The 15,627-nt window shown below is 46.5% G+C and overlaps 6 protein-coding genes across 6 annotated transcripts; 2 read left to right on the top strand and 4 right to left on the bottom strand.

Annotated features, from left to right (window-relative positions):
• Nucleotides 1-434: 434 nt before the first annotated feature.
• On the bottom strand, nt 435-1,955 carry AO090005001012 (uncharacterized protein; the record flags this gene model as incomplete). The annotated part of the gene is made up of 3 exons (XM_023233634.1): nt 435-480; nt 1,380-1,423; nt 1,449-1,955. The coding sequence occupies 3 exons, from the start codon at nt 1,953-1,955 to the stop codon at nt 435-437; spliced, it is 597 nt and encodes a 198-aa protein (XP_023089193.1).
• Nucleotides 1,956-5,835: 3,880 nt separating this feature from the next.
• AO090005001014 (uncharacterized protein) lies at nt 5,836-6,585 on the bottom strand (the record flags this gene model as incomplete). The annotated part of the gene is made up of 1 exon (XM_001817949.3): nt 5,836-6,585. One exon carries the CDS (start codon nt 6,583-6,585, stop codon nt 5,836-5,838), a length of 750 nt encoding a protein of 249 aa, XP_001818001.3.
• Nucleotides 6,586-7,534: 949 nt separating this feature from the next.
• Nucleotides 7,535-7,933, top strand: AO090005001015 (uncharacterized protein; the record flags this gene model as incomplete). The annotated part of the gene is made up of 1 exon (XM_023233626.1): nt 7,535-7,933. One exon carries the CDS (start codon nt 7,535-7,537, stop codon nt 7,931-7,933), a length of 399 nt encoding a protein of 132 aa, XP_023089194.1.
• A 994-nt stretch (nt 7,934-8,927) lies between these two features.
• Nucleotides 8,928-9,613, bottom strand: AO090005001016 (uncharacterized protein; the record flags this gene model as incomplete). The annotated part of the gene is made up of 2 exons (XM_023233618.1): nt 8,928-9,012; nt 9,138-9,613. 2 exons carry the CDS (start codon nt 9,611-9,613, stop codon nt 8,928-8,930), a joined length of 561 nt encoding a protein of 186 aa, XP_023089195.1.
• A 1,269-nt stretch (nt 9,614-10,882) lies between these two features.
• Nucleotides 10,883-11,659, bottom strand: AO090005001017 (uncharacterized protein; the record flags this gene model as incomplete). The annotated part of the gene is made up of 1 exon (XM_001817952.3): nt 10,883-11,659. The coding sequence occupies one exon, from the start codon at nt 11,657-11,659 to the stop codon at nt 10,883-10,885; it is 777 nt and encodes a 258-aa protein (XP_001818004.3).
• Nucleotides 11,660-13,106: 1,447 nt separating this feature from the next.
• On the top strand, nt 13,107-15,348 carry AO090005001018 (pseudouridine synthase PUS7; the record flags this gene model as incomplete). The annotated part of the gene is made up of 2 exons (XM_001817953.3): nt 13,107-13,315; nt 13,374-15,348. 2 exons carry the CDS (start codon nt 13,107-13,109, stop codon nt 15,346-15,348), a joined length of 2,184 nt encoding a protein of 727 aa, XP_001818005.1.
• Between the last annotated feature and the right edge of the window lie 279 nt (nt 15,349-15,627).

The following is a 15,627-nucleotide window of genomic DNA, read 5'->3' as shown; positions in this document are numbered from 1 at the left end:
CTCCGAGGAAAATGGGGGGCCACCGAAGGAATCATCCAAAAACATTTACTCCTCCGAAATCGCCTCAGTCTATCCTAGCTCAGGCTCGCAGAAATAGCCCTACGAGCAGACGTAGCCGTGGAGGGCTTTTCGGCGCCGGCAGTAACTATAGGATAAACCGCTCAGAGCGTCAAGTTGGGGGACGAACTTCGAAGTATTCCAAGTTCGGGTTGATCCCGCGCTCAACAGAACCGTTCGAAAAGGTGTGTGCTTTTCTGCGCTATTAAAATGTTGGGTTACGTTTTGGGACACTCTCCGCCTCACCCTTGCCTAGCCTGCAGCTGCTAGCGCATGTAAGAATAATGCCTCGCTAATGGGAGTTCACGAACAGAATTGTTTTGAAAAGGAACCATTTGCCACTGGCTATGTTTTTGTTCCCAAGGGTGATGTATATGTTACTCGCAACTGTCGAGCGAATACGAAGGAGTCTGAGCGCACAGTCTACACCGTCTTTGTAAGGGATTATGTTGCCCCGTTAACGATTAGGGTTTTAACCAGCTGCAGGACAAGACAGGGAAGAGGACCCTCGGTATCCGTGTGCCATCTGACATCTACGCCGCTGTTCTCGAGTCTGCCGCTGCGACCGCTGCGACGCGCGCTAATGCTGTCAAACTTCGCGATGAGAAAGACCTGGCTCACTCTCGACAAATCCTCCGCACTCAGTTCCCATTAATGCCTGCGGAATCTCTGGAGGCGATTCTTAATCACGCATTCCTCAAAGGTTCCGGCCGAGTTGGACGCACGGCGACCCAATCGGACAAACGCAAGGCTGATTTGGCGGTGGAGGCTCATATTCGACACACGCATACCCCATATGAATCTATGCTCCATGCTGGGGCGGGCCGCGAAGAAGCCCGAAACGCGGTTTGGGGATTGGTTAAAGCCATTAAGACTGCATGGGAAGGTGGAGATTCTCAACCTATGGATGTGCTAGCTCTGCGCAACCGGATGGTGGAATCGAATTGATACCATTCAAGTTGGATACATCATATGCATTCCAGGACGGACGCCGAAACGATCACCATTAATTCTAGATTTTCCTCACAGTGCGATTACAGGCGTCAACACGACGATCAGATAAACGATATTATGGCTCTACTGAAGTAGAACGAATAAAAAAGGGGGAATGACTTGTTACGAAGATACGAAAGATACCCTATGTACTTTGACATGCATAGACTACATTTCCACAACAACGTTATGTTAGACTCAGCAATAGAGTGGCGGTCTCATCATTTGGACGCACCCGTTAACGTCTTTGTTATTATCACTAGTTTTAAGTATGAGTTTTGCAATATTCAACCTGAGATGCTTTGAACTAAACAAAACAACAATCATACAGTCCCGTCACCCACCTAAAACCCAACATAAGTCCCCGGGTTATCTTTATCCGGAAATGCAGGCTTAACCTTCGACAAAAAATCCTCCCAAGAACAATGCCCAACATCCGCCACAGAAACATTCTCCATCTTCCCACGATTCTCAGTCCGAAGAATATCAACCACACAACACCCATCCAACAACACCGGAAATCCAAACACCTTCCCCCTCTCAAGTATCTCCTCAAACGCCATATTATAAATCCACGCCTCCTTGAACACCTCCTCCGCCGTCTGCGCCTCAGACGGAAACACCCAATACACCCTGATCCGGTGGTTCGGAGGCTTACCCCGTGGATTCGCGTAACGTGCCTCAGCCACTGTCATTCTGCGCTCTAGTTCCCGTCTAGATGCTAGAATGACGTCCTCGGGGTCCTGGGGGTTTGTCCAGGGGTCGATGTCGAGGTAGATCCCGACCATGTTGGTGTGCTCTTCGGTGCGGAGACCGGCTTCTTTGAGAGTTCTTTTGCGGGTGACGTCGAAGGCGCTGGAGGTTGTGCGCTTGACGGGTTTGAGGGGGGTTGTTAGGGTGTCCATTTTGGGGTTGGGGGTTTTTCGGTGGGTGTTGGTGCTGTTGTTTGGTTGTGATTGGGAGCAGAATTGGCTATGGGGTTGGTGAGAGATGGTGAGTTGTGTGAGTATTTATGTTCGAGGTCATTGGGGGCTTGGAGGTGGGAAGTTGGCCTTGAGAGTATGTGATAGTCGAGTTCAATGGCTTTGGTGTCGAGTGTTCATTGTTACTTTTATAGAATTGGTTGTACAAAATACGCATTAGACTTTGACTATTGTTGTCCCTAGGTATGCTTTAATCACTAGATATAGAGAATAATGAAGATCCATAGTAGCTTCAAAGAGGATTACAGTATATACGATGCTAAAATGAGCGCAAAGACATGGATAGCAGACACAAATGATATTTTAAAGAAAGATAAGAACAATAACCATGAAGTCAACGACATGCGCATTACATTTTTCTCCATCTCTTATTAAGCACCAACAAATATAACAATAGAAACAAAAATCGGTCCAGCTGGCTATATCCAAGCCCTTCAAGCCTGGATATAAAACACACTTCTAACTGCGACTCGGATATTGCTTGGTTTATATGTTGACTCTGGCCGCGGCTCAAATACCAGACAGCTATAGCCACGTCGCCTGAGTTCAACCGGAAGCTTAGCTCCTTGTATATCGGGAGCACCCAATAGTTTGTTAATAATGTCATATATCTCCACAAAAATCACCTCGGGCACAGTTCTGTGGTTGGTAGGGTACATGAAGCATATCCTCTGCTTATCCTCATCCAAAGTGTCGTCCCGGTGTACCAGATGCCACCTACCAGCGGAATATTCGCCCTCCAGTCTCCTTAGTTCATCCCAGCACCTCCAAAGGACATCTGGTGCAAAGCGTGACATCCCTGTCTTGGGTATGTCGAGAAAGAGGCAGACGTAATTTTGGTCAGTCACGTCGAGCATGATACCAGAACGATAAAGACCCAACTTGCGTTCGATCACTTCGCCTGGTACATTACGAGCTTCGAGTGAGGCTAGAAAAGCACCCTCGCCCCATTGGTTGTCTCTGGTTGGCCACGTCCATTCCGGGTCATTTATGGTCTCTCGTACTACCCGGGGTCCTTCTTGCTTGACTTGCATCTTGCTTCTTTTGAGTGGGATGGGATTTTAATAGGGCAGGATGTATTCGAGATGTTTGATATAAGATCTATGAAGATGAGAGGGAAATGGGCTCATATTTATACTTGTATATCTCAGAGATATGTCTGTCTCTCCATCTCTATATGTCTGTAGACAGAAGGGAAGTTTCCATCTTCCCTCGCAAAGATAAATTCTGAAGGATAAAAGGGTGGCAAATCTAGCATATATACTGGGATTCTGCTTTAGGATAATCCCAGACACTAGATAGTGTCTTTCCCAGTACTTTTAGGAACTTTACAGGATATGTCAGGGTCCTGCCGCTTGAGATTACTAACATGGCAAATCTGTTGTTAAAGTATTCGATTTTCCATGCTATATAAATGCCTTAAGGAACTTGACGATGTTGTTCTCCTGCTTTAGACTCGAGGTTTCTACCACTTTGGATATTAGGTGGCGGAGATATTCATTCCATTGTTACAGGATATTTGCGTATAACAAAGGCACTCTCCGACATCGAATGTAGTTTTCCATTGTCTTGAATACCGGCGGAGCCTTTATGTCACTCAGGCTTCATCCGTTTAGGATGGTTAAACCCATGCTCAAGGCTCATGTATTTGTGGGTATAAAGTATATCGATGATTAATGATGTGCACTTCAACACAAGTTGTCCGTCGCTACTGATTAGGCATACGTTTGTTGATCAAAAAAAGAGACTCATTCCATTGTAGATAGCAACTGGTAACTGCATAGACATCTTCTCCTTCAAAGAGGGCTCCTAACTAAGAACGACATATAAAACAGTAAAAACAATAAATTTGTCCAGTCCACCAGGTATCCAAGCTTCTCAATCTGAAAAAGAACCTGAGCTCTCAAGAGGTGTAGCTCCGATGTTGCTAGGCGATTTATCCCAGGTTTCTATATTCTCAATTCTTTCAACCGAAAACACATAACAACCTCTCCACTCAATCGGAAGAGTCTTCGTTCGACCTTCTTCCCCAAGGTCATCCAAAGCCTCCTTAACTCCAGCAAAAATGCTCATCAAGTCTATATCGAGTACTTCTGGCTGAGTACGGCCAACGGGTCTAAGCATGAAACAAATCCTCTGCTTTCCCTCAGGAACGTCGTCCAGTGGGTATACTAGTTTACCTAAATGGTTTCTCGGGATCTTGTCTGCTTCGTCCTCAGACTTCTCAATGGCATAGCGGGCATTGGGCTCGGCAAGCCCTGAAACGTTCTTCCCCTCTTCGGTGTGACTCGAAGGTATATCAAAAAAGATGCAGACGAGATTCCGCTCGGTCAGGTCGATCACAAGCTTGTGCGTATAAAGTTGGACTTTTTTGGACTCCAGCGATGGTGTTACCAAGCAAAAAACTGGATCATACTTTACCAGCTCCTCTTGGAACTTGTTGATGCGTTCGCCTGGTTCGGTATTCCGAACCCTAGAGGTATGAGTCGCCAAATTGGGCCTTCTACAGTGGGTTCCTCAGGTTGAGATCCTGATTTTTGGGTTTCCATTTCTCGTGCCGATTCAGAGTGCTCCATATATCGAATTGGACTGTATAAGTTTTATTTCTCGGATGTGACTGAGGATTGATAAGGAATAAAGATGACTGAGATGGTTGACTGAGACCGGAAGGATTCAGAGGGAAAACCAGCCCATATTTATACCTGGAAACCTGGGCAGTCTCAGTTATCACGAGAATGTGCACAAGTATGATGATGGAGCATTGTTACAGAATATGTGCGTATAACAAAGACACTCTCCGACACTGAATGATGCTATCTTTGCTTTGTTTTACCAGAGCCGTAGAACCACCGGGCCTCGTGCTTAGTAACGTAGGAATACCGCGTTCAAGGCCCGTTGCTATATGTAGTTCAACCTTTCTGGAGATATCATATCTATAGAACGGAACCTGCAATCTCGCTTCCCAAGATAGTCGTCGCGATGATCCACATAGACGGGTATGGATCCCTAACTAAGCTCAATGAACATTGGCCGTCGCACGATTGAAAGAAGGGTGTGTCCTCTTGTATGAAACAGTTCTCTTTGGAAGCAGCTCCGATCAGGGGTGTTTCATGTACATAGCAGTCATTGACTTTGATCAGTATCGGTTCCAGACGCATAGCGGGATGCTCAAGTCACCTCCTCCTTTCCGGTGGTATAGGATAACTCTTCAAACATTTTAGCACTAGTTTACTCAACTTCAAAGCATGGAACATATTCGCTCCATAGTTGTGTTTCAAGGAGCTTTAGGTGGCCTGGGTTGATCGCACTATATCAGGATATGAGGGCCATTCACGGTGGTCACTGTGATTTGACCCCCCAAGCATTATGACTAGTCAGGAGAAAATAACTCGGGGTACTAAGATTGTATCTCTCACCAGTTTGGCTCTGGTATGTGCTTTTTAAATGTACAAATATCAAGGAAATTTTCTATTAGCTGCATCCATCCTAGCACGAGCTTGCGCCAACTTTCGATCCAGCCATGCTCTATCTACTAGATGGGTCTGGATTTTTTTGCAGTAGAATTCCCTGGTTACCTAATTACCGTGGGATTTGTTGTCTGGGGCTAATATCTCCGAGACCTAAAATATAGAGACTTTGTAACTGTGGCCAGGATTTAGCAATAGAACGAGTGGATTAGTGTCACTACGCACAGAAAGCAAGGAAAAGAAGTACTAAATCGTTTCGATTTCCAATGTATCGAAATGCAACTCCCCTAAAGCATAGAACACCTATTCTCAAGCGAAACAAAAATAACAGGAAACTAATTGCCCACGTCAGGCTCAGAACTAAGTCCCTTGAGGACTGACTTTGAGACTGGATCAGCAAAACGAGCCTCTTTACACGGGATATGGTAGGCTCTCTTAGCCTCAAGTCCCAGTGGATTGCGTCTGCGACGGAGTGCAAAATCGTCTCTGATATCAGGCGTAGTCAAAACCGCCAGAAAATGATTTTCGATCATGAATGGCAGTGTGATATTTCTTTCATCTCCATTATCGATATAGTTAGGGAATATTTTCAGAATGAATCGTTCAAGATGGTAAGCCAGCTCCACATATATACTGTTAGAATCATGCTTGATTGTCTTGAAACCAAAACACATTCTCTCATGGCCTTCCTCAAGCTGGTCGCCTGGGAGTGGCAGGGTCATGATCGGACCCTTCTTGGCATTAAACATATGCCTCACCAGTTCGTCTTTACAGGCAGTTATGCAGCTGAGGATATCGTGCAATTCGCTTTGCTTAATATCGAGAAAAATGCAGACAAGACGATATTGAGATACGTCAACCGTGATGCGTTGATCCGACAGTCTTTTCAAAATAATAGCTACCTTGCCTGCTTTCTCTATGCATTGCTTATACTCATCTGAGTCTCGCTCAACCTCACGGGCCCGAGAGCCCCAGCCATACGTTTTTGCTGTCTCTTTAATTTTGTCCGGCTCACAGTCGAATTTGGGCCCCATATCCAACGGTTTGGATGGGATAGGGAACCAGTCACTCGCTCTATTTTCCATAGTGTTGTTGGAGGCTTGGACAAATGGGGATTCTTGGTGTGGCTGGCAAGATTACCAAGGAGGTAATTTTAATTTTGAAATGGGCTTAAGACGATATGGGATCACACGAAAACATACCTACATTTATACTCGTATGCTCTGGGGAATGCCCACTCTAATGAGGACCTGCACAAGGATGAAGAGAGGTCATCTGAATCCTTCTACATGGCAAGATCCGAATGAAACTGTTCGTGACTGGCATCTTGCATGGAGCTATTGGTGTGTAGAACGCTCGTAGAGACCCTAGAGGGAAACAACCACAAATTATCCTCTACTTTCCGGTATTTAAGTTAGAACTCGGTGTCTAGAGTAACAGACGAAGAAATTCCCCCTACAGCCTATATGTGTCTTGACATATCCCCAGTCCACGTCAAGACCCATCAGCAGAATTACCATCATACGCCAGCTCCGACTCTGAGCATAGGTGTTTTCCCAAGAAAGCGGCAAAAGCCTTGGTTATCACCAATATTCATGAAAGACAGCATTTCGTGTCTTGGCATGGAAGGGTACACTACTCGTTCTATCCTCCATGGACATTTCCATTAGCTATCTTCAAGCAACAAGAATTCCAATTTCAGGAGCTCTGATCGGTAAAATAGACCGGTGTCCAGCACCATGATCCAGCAGGTATGAACGGCTGCGGGCGTGGTCGATAAAATAATACTGATATACAACGGCAAGCCATCTTTCCCCTAAGTATAGACTGCAGCAAAAGCATAAAAAAGAAAAGAAAAAAGGGTATCAGTATAGCCTAGTACATTTTCAGACTCTTCAATCTGCTACATCAAAAGATTATTCTAACACCACGGAGTGCCCTAGGATTATACCGATATATGTTCCTGGTCGGACTGGTACGAAACACATACAAGCCCCTATATTCAATAGGCAGACCACCCCGACGCAGATCCGGATGTCTATACAATACCCGAAGCATGGAATACAACTCCATAAGTGCCTCACCACTATGTCTGGCCCGGGTCTCGAACATGCAACAAATCCTCACATACCCGTCCCTCACCCTGGCTGTTGGATGTCCAGGATAGATTCCGCAATTCCAGACAGCGGAATGGTTAAAGTAATTTTGGTCATCGGGGCCGTGTGGTTGGCCAATATGATCCTCGGCGACGTCCTGGTATCTCCTTTCCAGTACAGAAAGGGTAGAAAGAATGAGTTCGGAGACGTCGTTTGCATCTCTCACGTCGAAGAAGAGGCAGATGAGATTCCTATTTGTCGCATCGACCATCACTCCCTCCATGAAAAGGGTTATTTTGCGCCTCTGCTCGGCTGGGTGTATACGGCTCCTATTTAGGAATTCTCTGATAGCTGTGGAATTTGGTGGGTCTATGACTCGGTCGTGTTCGTCTATGGCGGCACAGAAGAAAGCTGTGCCTCCTGATGCTAGGGGCCGCATTTTGTCTGTTGGTCTGCCTCTTGAGGGGGGTTGTGCTTGAAGTAAGTTGGTAAGTGGAAATGATCCCAATGGTGCATAAAAACAAGATACTATTATGTGAAGACCAAGGCTGTATTTATATACTCAGGTAGTGTTGGTCTCTCTTTATAAAAACACAATATCTGGAATCGAGTGATGGAAATTTCATTGCAAAAGGCCAACGCTTATTCAATAAAACTCCCTTAGATATCAAAGACATAGTGTTGGTGGTTTTCATTGTTATACTGCAATTTAGAGAGCAATTGAGGCAGGTGATAACTACTATATCCAAAGTGCAAGAACGCAAGTCCCTTTGACTTTCGCCTGACGCTGGCGAAACCGCTTTAAAACCAGGCTATATTTGGAGATGAAGGAAATTTTGTCTCTATGTTGTGTAGAAATCTAACTTGCTTTATGTATACTAAAGGCACGTTGATATTCTCCAGTTGGGCCTTTCAGCTCAACAAACACAACAATGGAAACAAGGTAACGCATGTGCATTGTTCAACGGATATTCAAGCCATGTAATTCCAAATAGCTGGACCTTCGAAGATTTTGGATGATTCAATGGTAGAACCCGACGAGGTTTAAAGACTACTACCCCGAAACACATCAGTTCATTAAACCAGATCAAGAAGCGAGTTCGCTCTTTAGATTCCAACTGCTTCCCTTTGGGCAAACTTCCTTCAAGTACGCCGTGAAGTTCTGAGTCTAAGGTGAAAGAGGCAAGTTGATATATGACAATACTATTCTTGAAGAGTACATCATATCAAAGATTAGGTTACATGCACATCATCCCTCTCAACCATGAGCGCTTGTCCAAAAATTGAAATGAGATACCCTAACCAGGGGTTAAGACAGTCAGCTTGTTCTTTCACGTTCCATTGCCCTTTTCCAAGCTGGAGAAAAGACTTCCTTCGACACGCCTAGTGGGTTTCGTTCGTGGTGATAACCACGCTCTAATTCCCACAATGTAGGCTCAGTCTGTGCCACCCGAAGTTCATCACCAAGAATAACTGGCAGATCCGAATCAGCCAACATTTTCCCAAGGTATGTATTGACAAGGCCCAGTAATTGTACATACACCTTTCCACCATTCTCGGCCTTGGTGTAGAAATTGTAACAAATCCTCACACACCCATCCTCAACTGGATTAGTTGGGATGAGCGCATCAAAGGGCTGGCCCTTGACAGGCTGGCGCTCGACAGCATCAAGTTTCTTCTGTAGTTCCTCTTTAGAATCAAGAAGGCATTGACGAGATTTAAGAAGGGGTTTCTCGGATACATCGACGAACACGCAGACAAGATCATGTAGGCTCGCGTCGACCGTGATACCGTCCTTTAGAAGGGCTTTTTTGCGGGCGATGGCATTCGTAATAGTAGTTTTATCGGCTCCCGGTTCGTCTTCTATCTCGCGAAAACATTGTGTTATTTCCTGGTTTTCGAGTATATGAAGGCGGCTTTCTAGTTTCTCTTTCTCGTCGGGGCCCGGTTTCACGTAGTATAGGGGATCATGTCGGAGTTGAATTTTTGATGGCTCGAATGAGGATGAGGTACTCATGTTGTATACGAACAAATGCTTATGAAGTCACCTAGTTATTCTTGCAGACATATATGGAAATATATCCAAAGATAGTCGAAATAATAACCAGGGAACAGGAAAATCCCAACACGGAAAACACACGAGAATTTATACCCATAGTCCAGAGAAGCGCCTGATCTATCTAATAAGGACATATTCAGAGTGGTCAACAGTTGACAAATCCAGTATCATGTTACACGATATTTGTGTACCGCAAAGAAGATATCTTTAGACACTGAGACACCTGATGCCGTTTCTTCGTTGCTATAACGGGATCCATAACAATCAAGAGTTTCTGCGGCTTGGAGCTATGGTAACTACCGAGCTCCCAGCATCATGAACCCCATGTGACCTTGACTCTTCTGCTGCTGACGTGGTCTGAGTAGCAGGTTGTGACACTTTGGGGGACTTCAAATGGTGTTTGTCTTGTGGGCTTTTGGAAGTGCTGGAGACAGTTCTACGGGGTAAGGGGTGGGGTTTCGTTTGTATTGGTTTTTGCTTGTGGTTTAGGGATACTTTTGTATGCTGAGACTTTTATGCGTGACAGTCGTCTATGAGGTCGTTTGTTAATATTTTCATTTAGATGTTCCCATGTAGAGTGGTCTAGGCTTGCTCGTCTGGAGGTCGTAGCGCAGTGATCGGTCCTAGCTGAGGTAATTTAGGGCTTGCTTTTAGCTGGAGAGGTATTTGCCAGACTCTGCCGATCCTGTTCTCGTGACATACATGGGGTCCAGGGCTTGATATTCTCGTAGGATTTAATCGTGTTACATAGAGACAGCCTTTTAAAGGGCAACAAAAGCTCGGGACTCGCCTATGTACAGAATTGCCCAAGTATCATACAGTAAAAAATTGTTACAGTCGGGAGGGAAAAGAATGCTGATGTTATCATGCCCGTTAATCACTGTCATGTCCTCGTATAATCAATCCCATAACTCCAGCTCCTCATCTTTTGGTCAGAGCATTAATAACTCGGTTCTCTTCGGTGTTTTGTCCATTGGACTGATCATATCACACCCATACCTCCACTATTCCTAGTTTCGCCAAAGAAAGGCATAAGTACGTAGTTCCCTTTGCACCGGCCGCCGTCCTCGAGTCTCGTGGGCGAGGCACTTGCTGAAAGTGTTTAAGTCATTGTGACACGTATTCCAGGTCTTTCCTTTGGGGGTTTTGGAAGTTGTTGGCAAGGACCGCACAGGAGTTTTCTTGGATATGGCACGTTTTACAACCATAAAACAAGAGTCTCCTGAGTTACCCAAAGAAATATTCCAGCCAGCCCTTCCTCCAGGTTCTCCCAAACCGATGGTTGATACACGCATGTTTACTACTGAAACCCTCGGCACCACTGTGTCTTTGTCCATTTCCCCATACATTCACAGGTAAGACGCAGACGCCCCCCATTGGCTTTCCATCCATGGCCTCCGAGGCGTCCACACAGACCGGCTCTCTGATTCTGTTGAACGGGGCCCACGTCACCCGCCTTTGGGTCACCCCGGTAGACGGCGAAACGAGATCCCCAATATCAGCATCTGCATTCACAGATGATTCCACCAAACTGTGAGTCGGCGGCAGCGTCCGAGACAGTACATCCAGAACCGCATCGGTAAATACTCCAGGTCCGGTGACCTCCAGAATTGTGTTTTCCTTGTAGCGTGGCCCACGCAGAAAGTTGCTCTGGTTGATTTGTCGTCTTGTGTGAGCCATGACGCGAACAATAACTTCTCGAAGTATTGGGCTAAAGCGTCGCGGCGCATATAGAGTGTACTGGATCAACTGGTAGCGTCTAATCCAGCGCCACTCACGCATGAGGCGCGGGGAAGCATGTGGCTCATCGATTTCAATACCTACAACAAGAGAAACATTCGGGCTTTTGGAACCATCTTCCCAGAGTGGCTCCAATGCCGGGCATTCCTTGATAGCGCGGGCAGGGTAAACATCCATGTCTGCGTAGAAGCCACCGTAGTACCACAGAATAAGATATCGGATCAGGTCCGAACGGATTACATGGTACGGATAAGAATCATACATCTTCTTCAGATCCGGCACGCTCGAGAAGATCTCGGTAATGAATTTGGATGCTTTTTTGTCATCCACGAGCTGTCTAGTCTTAGTATAAAGTAGGACTGCTTCTATGTGGAGTCATCCTTACTGAATACTTCCATCCACTATTTTCTCGCTCAAATTCTAATGAATCCGATTCGCGCTCAATGTATTTACCGAGCGCAACTTGCCAGATTCGGTCTTCTGCAGAGGTGTCCCAATTGCTCGCGCGTAGGGCATTTCTCTCTATTTCCAGCAGGGCATCCGATACCCTTTTCTCATACTCTGAATCAGGGTCCTCACGAAAGGATGACAGATGCAGAAATCGCGGCGTAGTATCCACATCATATTTGGGGGCTTTTCTATTCGAACTGGTATTGTTCTTGGTCTTTGGCGGAGGTGGGAGATGGTAAAGTACGAGGTAGATCAGGGCCGCCAACAGCAAGAGGAGCAGTTTGCGACCACCTATCGATAGCTTCCTCTGTCTTTGTGGATGCATCGCCATGGGGATTTTGGATAGAACGAGCGGATGGAGGAAACAAGCCTCGGTGGAGAAAGAAGAAGAAATATGGAAGTGGCTCCCAGATTTCTTGGTTTGACTTCAGGGGACGCATGCTGGGTTGGAAAATTGTGGAGCGAGAGACAAAGAGAGAACCGATCGACTTTCAGATGATCAGGACCAGGGTGTTATTGGTGGTTCTCCGAATGAGTAATAGTTATATTCACTGGTCTTATTGAGTAAGGATCTTCTGGTTGAACCAAAACGGAATGGTAAGACATGGATGGAAGAGAGAGGGTCGTGGCAGGCTGACGGATGTGTATCTGGGAGAAGTGCCCACCAAACTAGTCTCCATGAGGTATGGAAGCGTTTAAACCTTTTTATGCACAAGATCTCATTTTTTGGTTCCTATCATCGATGAGGTCAAGTTTGAGATGGTGTTGAATGCCAATCTTCTAACCTCTCGGTCATCGCAGCAATAATGTCTATGAGAGGACAACGCTGAACTGATTCTATACACCCTCTAATATAGGCACAAGTTGAGAAAGAGATTACTTCATAAATTATGAAATTACTCTTACCCTACTAGTTATTGTGCTGGACAAAGTGAATAGTGTGTTATAGATAACGAACAGTCATCGCAAGCTTTGTGGAGTGTGAGTACAATCAATTGCCAATCAGTATTCTCTGTGTGAAGTAAATACTTTATAGCAAAGATATCAGAAACCAGAGAAAAACTAGAACAGAAAGAACCCCAGTCAAGTCGAAGAATCCGCCCCATGTACTGTTCTTTATCAGAGACGTAGGGCTAGGGCTACGCTAATCCCCATTCGGCGCGGCAGAAGCAAAACCTATCGCAGCTCCGACAGTCCGCATCAGTTAACTGCTATCGCTCCCGCTTCAACTTGACATCACCATCCCCGCTCTGTTTTCACAATGGAGGGCGCTGACATTGTTGAGTCGCCGCGTAAGCGGCTCAAGGTTGACAATACTTCCACCACAGAAGAAGCTACTCTCCCCCCGTCCGCCGGAACACCTGCGGCTATCTCCGAAAGTGACGCTCAAGCATTGAAGGAGGCCGAAGTTGGGATTACCGAGTTTGTTAGCCCAGAGAATGCAGGATTCTCTGGCATTTTGAAGAAGAGGTATTTTCCCAAAGAAGAGAGGTAAAAACTTTAACTGATTGGAATTGCTTGATTTCAGATATACCGATTTCCTGGTCAATGAGATCGTTCCCTCGGGCGAAGTGCTGCATTTAAACACCCTTGCTGGACCTCAGTCGGAACAGAACAACAATGACACTGCGAATAAGACGGAAACGCCAGCAGACAACAAGCAGCAGGGAGATGCCGAAGCTGCGGTTGCGAGCGACGCCACACCCACCACGGAGACACCTGCAGTCGAATTTCAAATTTCAGATGAGGACAAGGCGCTGTTGGATTCCTATTTTGGCGCCGATCACGCTAAGAAAATCGTATCGCTGTATAGACGCGCCCAGTCTAATGAGAAAGCCCGCCCAAGTGAACTGGGTAGACTTTCAACCGTTGTTGTAACCGACCGCGACCTGCGCATCAAGATGCACCAGGCGATCCGTCGCATCTTCAATTCGCAGATGGAGTCTTCCACGGATGCTGAAGGCTTAATGACCATTTCGGTCGCTGCAAACCGAACCAAGCGCAAGGCGCAGGGTGCTCGCGAGGGTGGCCGGAATCAAGGTCGGGTTAACTGGGATGAGCTCGGAGGCCCCTATCTGCATTTCACTATCTACAAGGAGAACAAGGACACTATGGAGGTTATATCCTTTATCGCGCGCACGTTGAGATTGAACCCCAAGAGTTTCCAATTCGCTGGCACTAAGGACCGACGTGGAGTGACGACGCAAAGAGCTTGCGCCAACCGCGTGCATGCCGATCGACTTGCGAAACTAAATTCGACTCTTCGCAACGCGGCACTTGGCGATTTTGAGTATCGCAAGCATGGCCTCGAACTAGGTGATCTCGCCGGAAATGAATTCGTTATCACCCTCCGCGAATGTGATATCCCAGGCATTGATCTTCAAGATCGTGAAACCGCCGTCAAGAATGCCACCGAGAGCGTAGGATCGGCTTTACGAAACCTCCATGAACGTGGCTACTTCAACTACTACGGTCTTCAGCGCTTCGGAACTTTTGCGACGCGGACGGACACAGTAGGTGTCAAAATGCTGCAAGGAGACCTCAAGGGCGCCTGCGATGCTATCCTTCACTATAGTCCCCATGTTCTGGCTGCTGCCCAAGATGGCGAGAACTCGACCGCTTTGATAAGCTCAGATGACAAGGCCCGCGCAGAGGCCATCCACATCTTCCAAACGACTGGTAGAATCAACGAAGCCGTTGAGAAGTTACCTCGGAAGTTCTCCGCAGAAGCTAACTTGATACGGCAGCTGGGCCGTTCCAAGAATGACTACCTCGGAGCTTTGCAGGCGATTCCCCGGAACCTGCGCTTGATGTATGTGCACGCCTACCAATCATTAGTCTGGAACTTCGCTGCAGGCGAGCGGTGGCGACTGTACGGAGACAAAGTCGTGGAGGGAGACCTGGTCCTCATTCACGAACATGTCGACAAAGATCAAACCGCCAATGGCCCTGCCACTGATGTCGATGCAGACGGCGAGGTGATCATCGCCCCGCAGGCAGAGGACAGCGCCTACGCCAGAAGCGATGCCTTTGTGCGCGCGCGAGCCCTGACAGCTGAAGAGGCCGCCAGCGGCAAGTACACAATCTTCGATGTTGTCCTTCCCTTGCCTGGATTCGACGTGCTTTACCCCGCTAATGCTATGGATGGGTTCTACAAGCGCTTCATGGGCAGCGAACAAGGTGGCGGTCTAGACCCGTATGACATGCGCCGTAAATGGAAGGACATCAGCTTGAGTGGAAGCTACCGGAAGTTACTCAGCCGAATGGGAGCAGACTATTCGGCCGAGGTGAAGTTGTATTCCGGGGATGATGAGCAGTTCGTGCAGACGGACCTAGAGAAACTTAACGGCAAGCAATGTACCGCAGCTAATGCAGACTCTGCCGATAAAATTGCTGTCGTTCTGAAATTCCAGCTGGGATCCAGTCAGTATGCAACGATGGCTCTGAGGGAGCTGATGAAGGGCAAGGTGCTTGCGTATAAGCCGGATTTCGGTGGACGTTAAGTTGAAAATTACTGTACATATACCTCAATGCATACACCACTACTTAATCTGGTGTAGGCACAAAAGTTTTGTATATATTGAGCATAGATTTAATATCATATAATCATGCCAATGAATAGTGCTGCTCAAATACCCCTTCCTGACTTTGAATCTACGACCTATCCTCAATTATAATAATTTGAAAGATCACAAGGGAATAAAACCTAGAAACTAACTTCGCATTAGAAGAAACAGAAAGTAAAGCATTGTATAGACAAGAAATACCCCACAGTAGAAATA

This window comes from Aspergillus oryzae, chromosome 1 (genome assembly GCF_000184455.2).
Source record: "Aspergillus oryzae RIB40 DNA, chromosome 1".
NCBI classification, from domain to species: domain Eukaryota; kingdom Fungi; phylum Ascomycota; class Eurotiomycetes; order Eurotiales; family Aspergillaceae; genus Aspergillus; species Aspergillus oryzae.
This window is presented reverse-complemented; position numbering and strand designations above follow the sequence as displayed.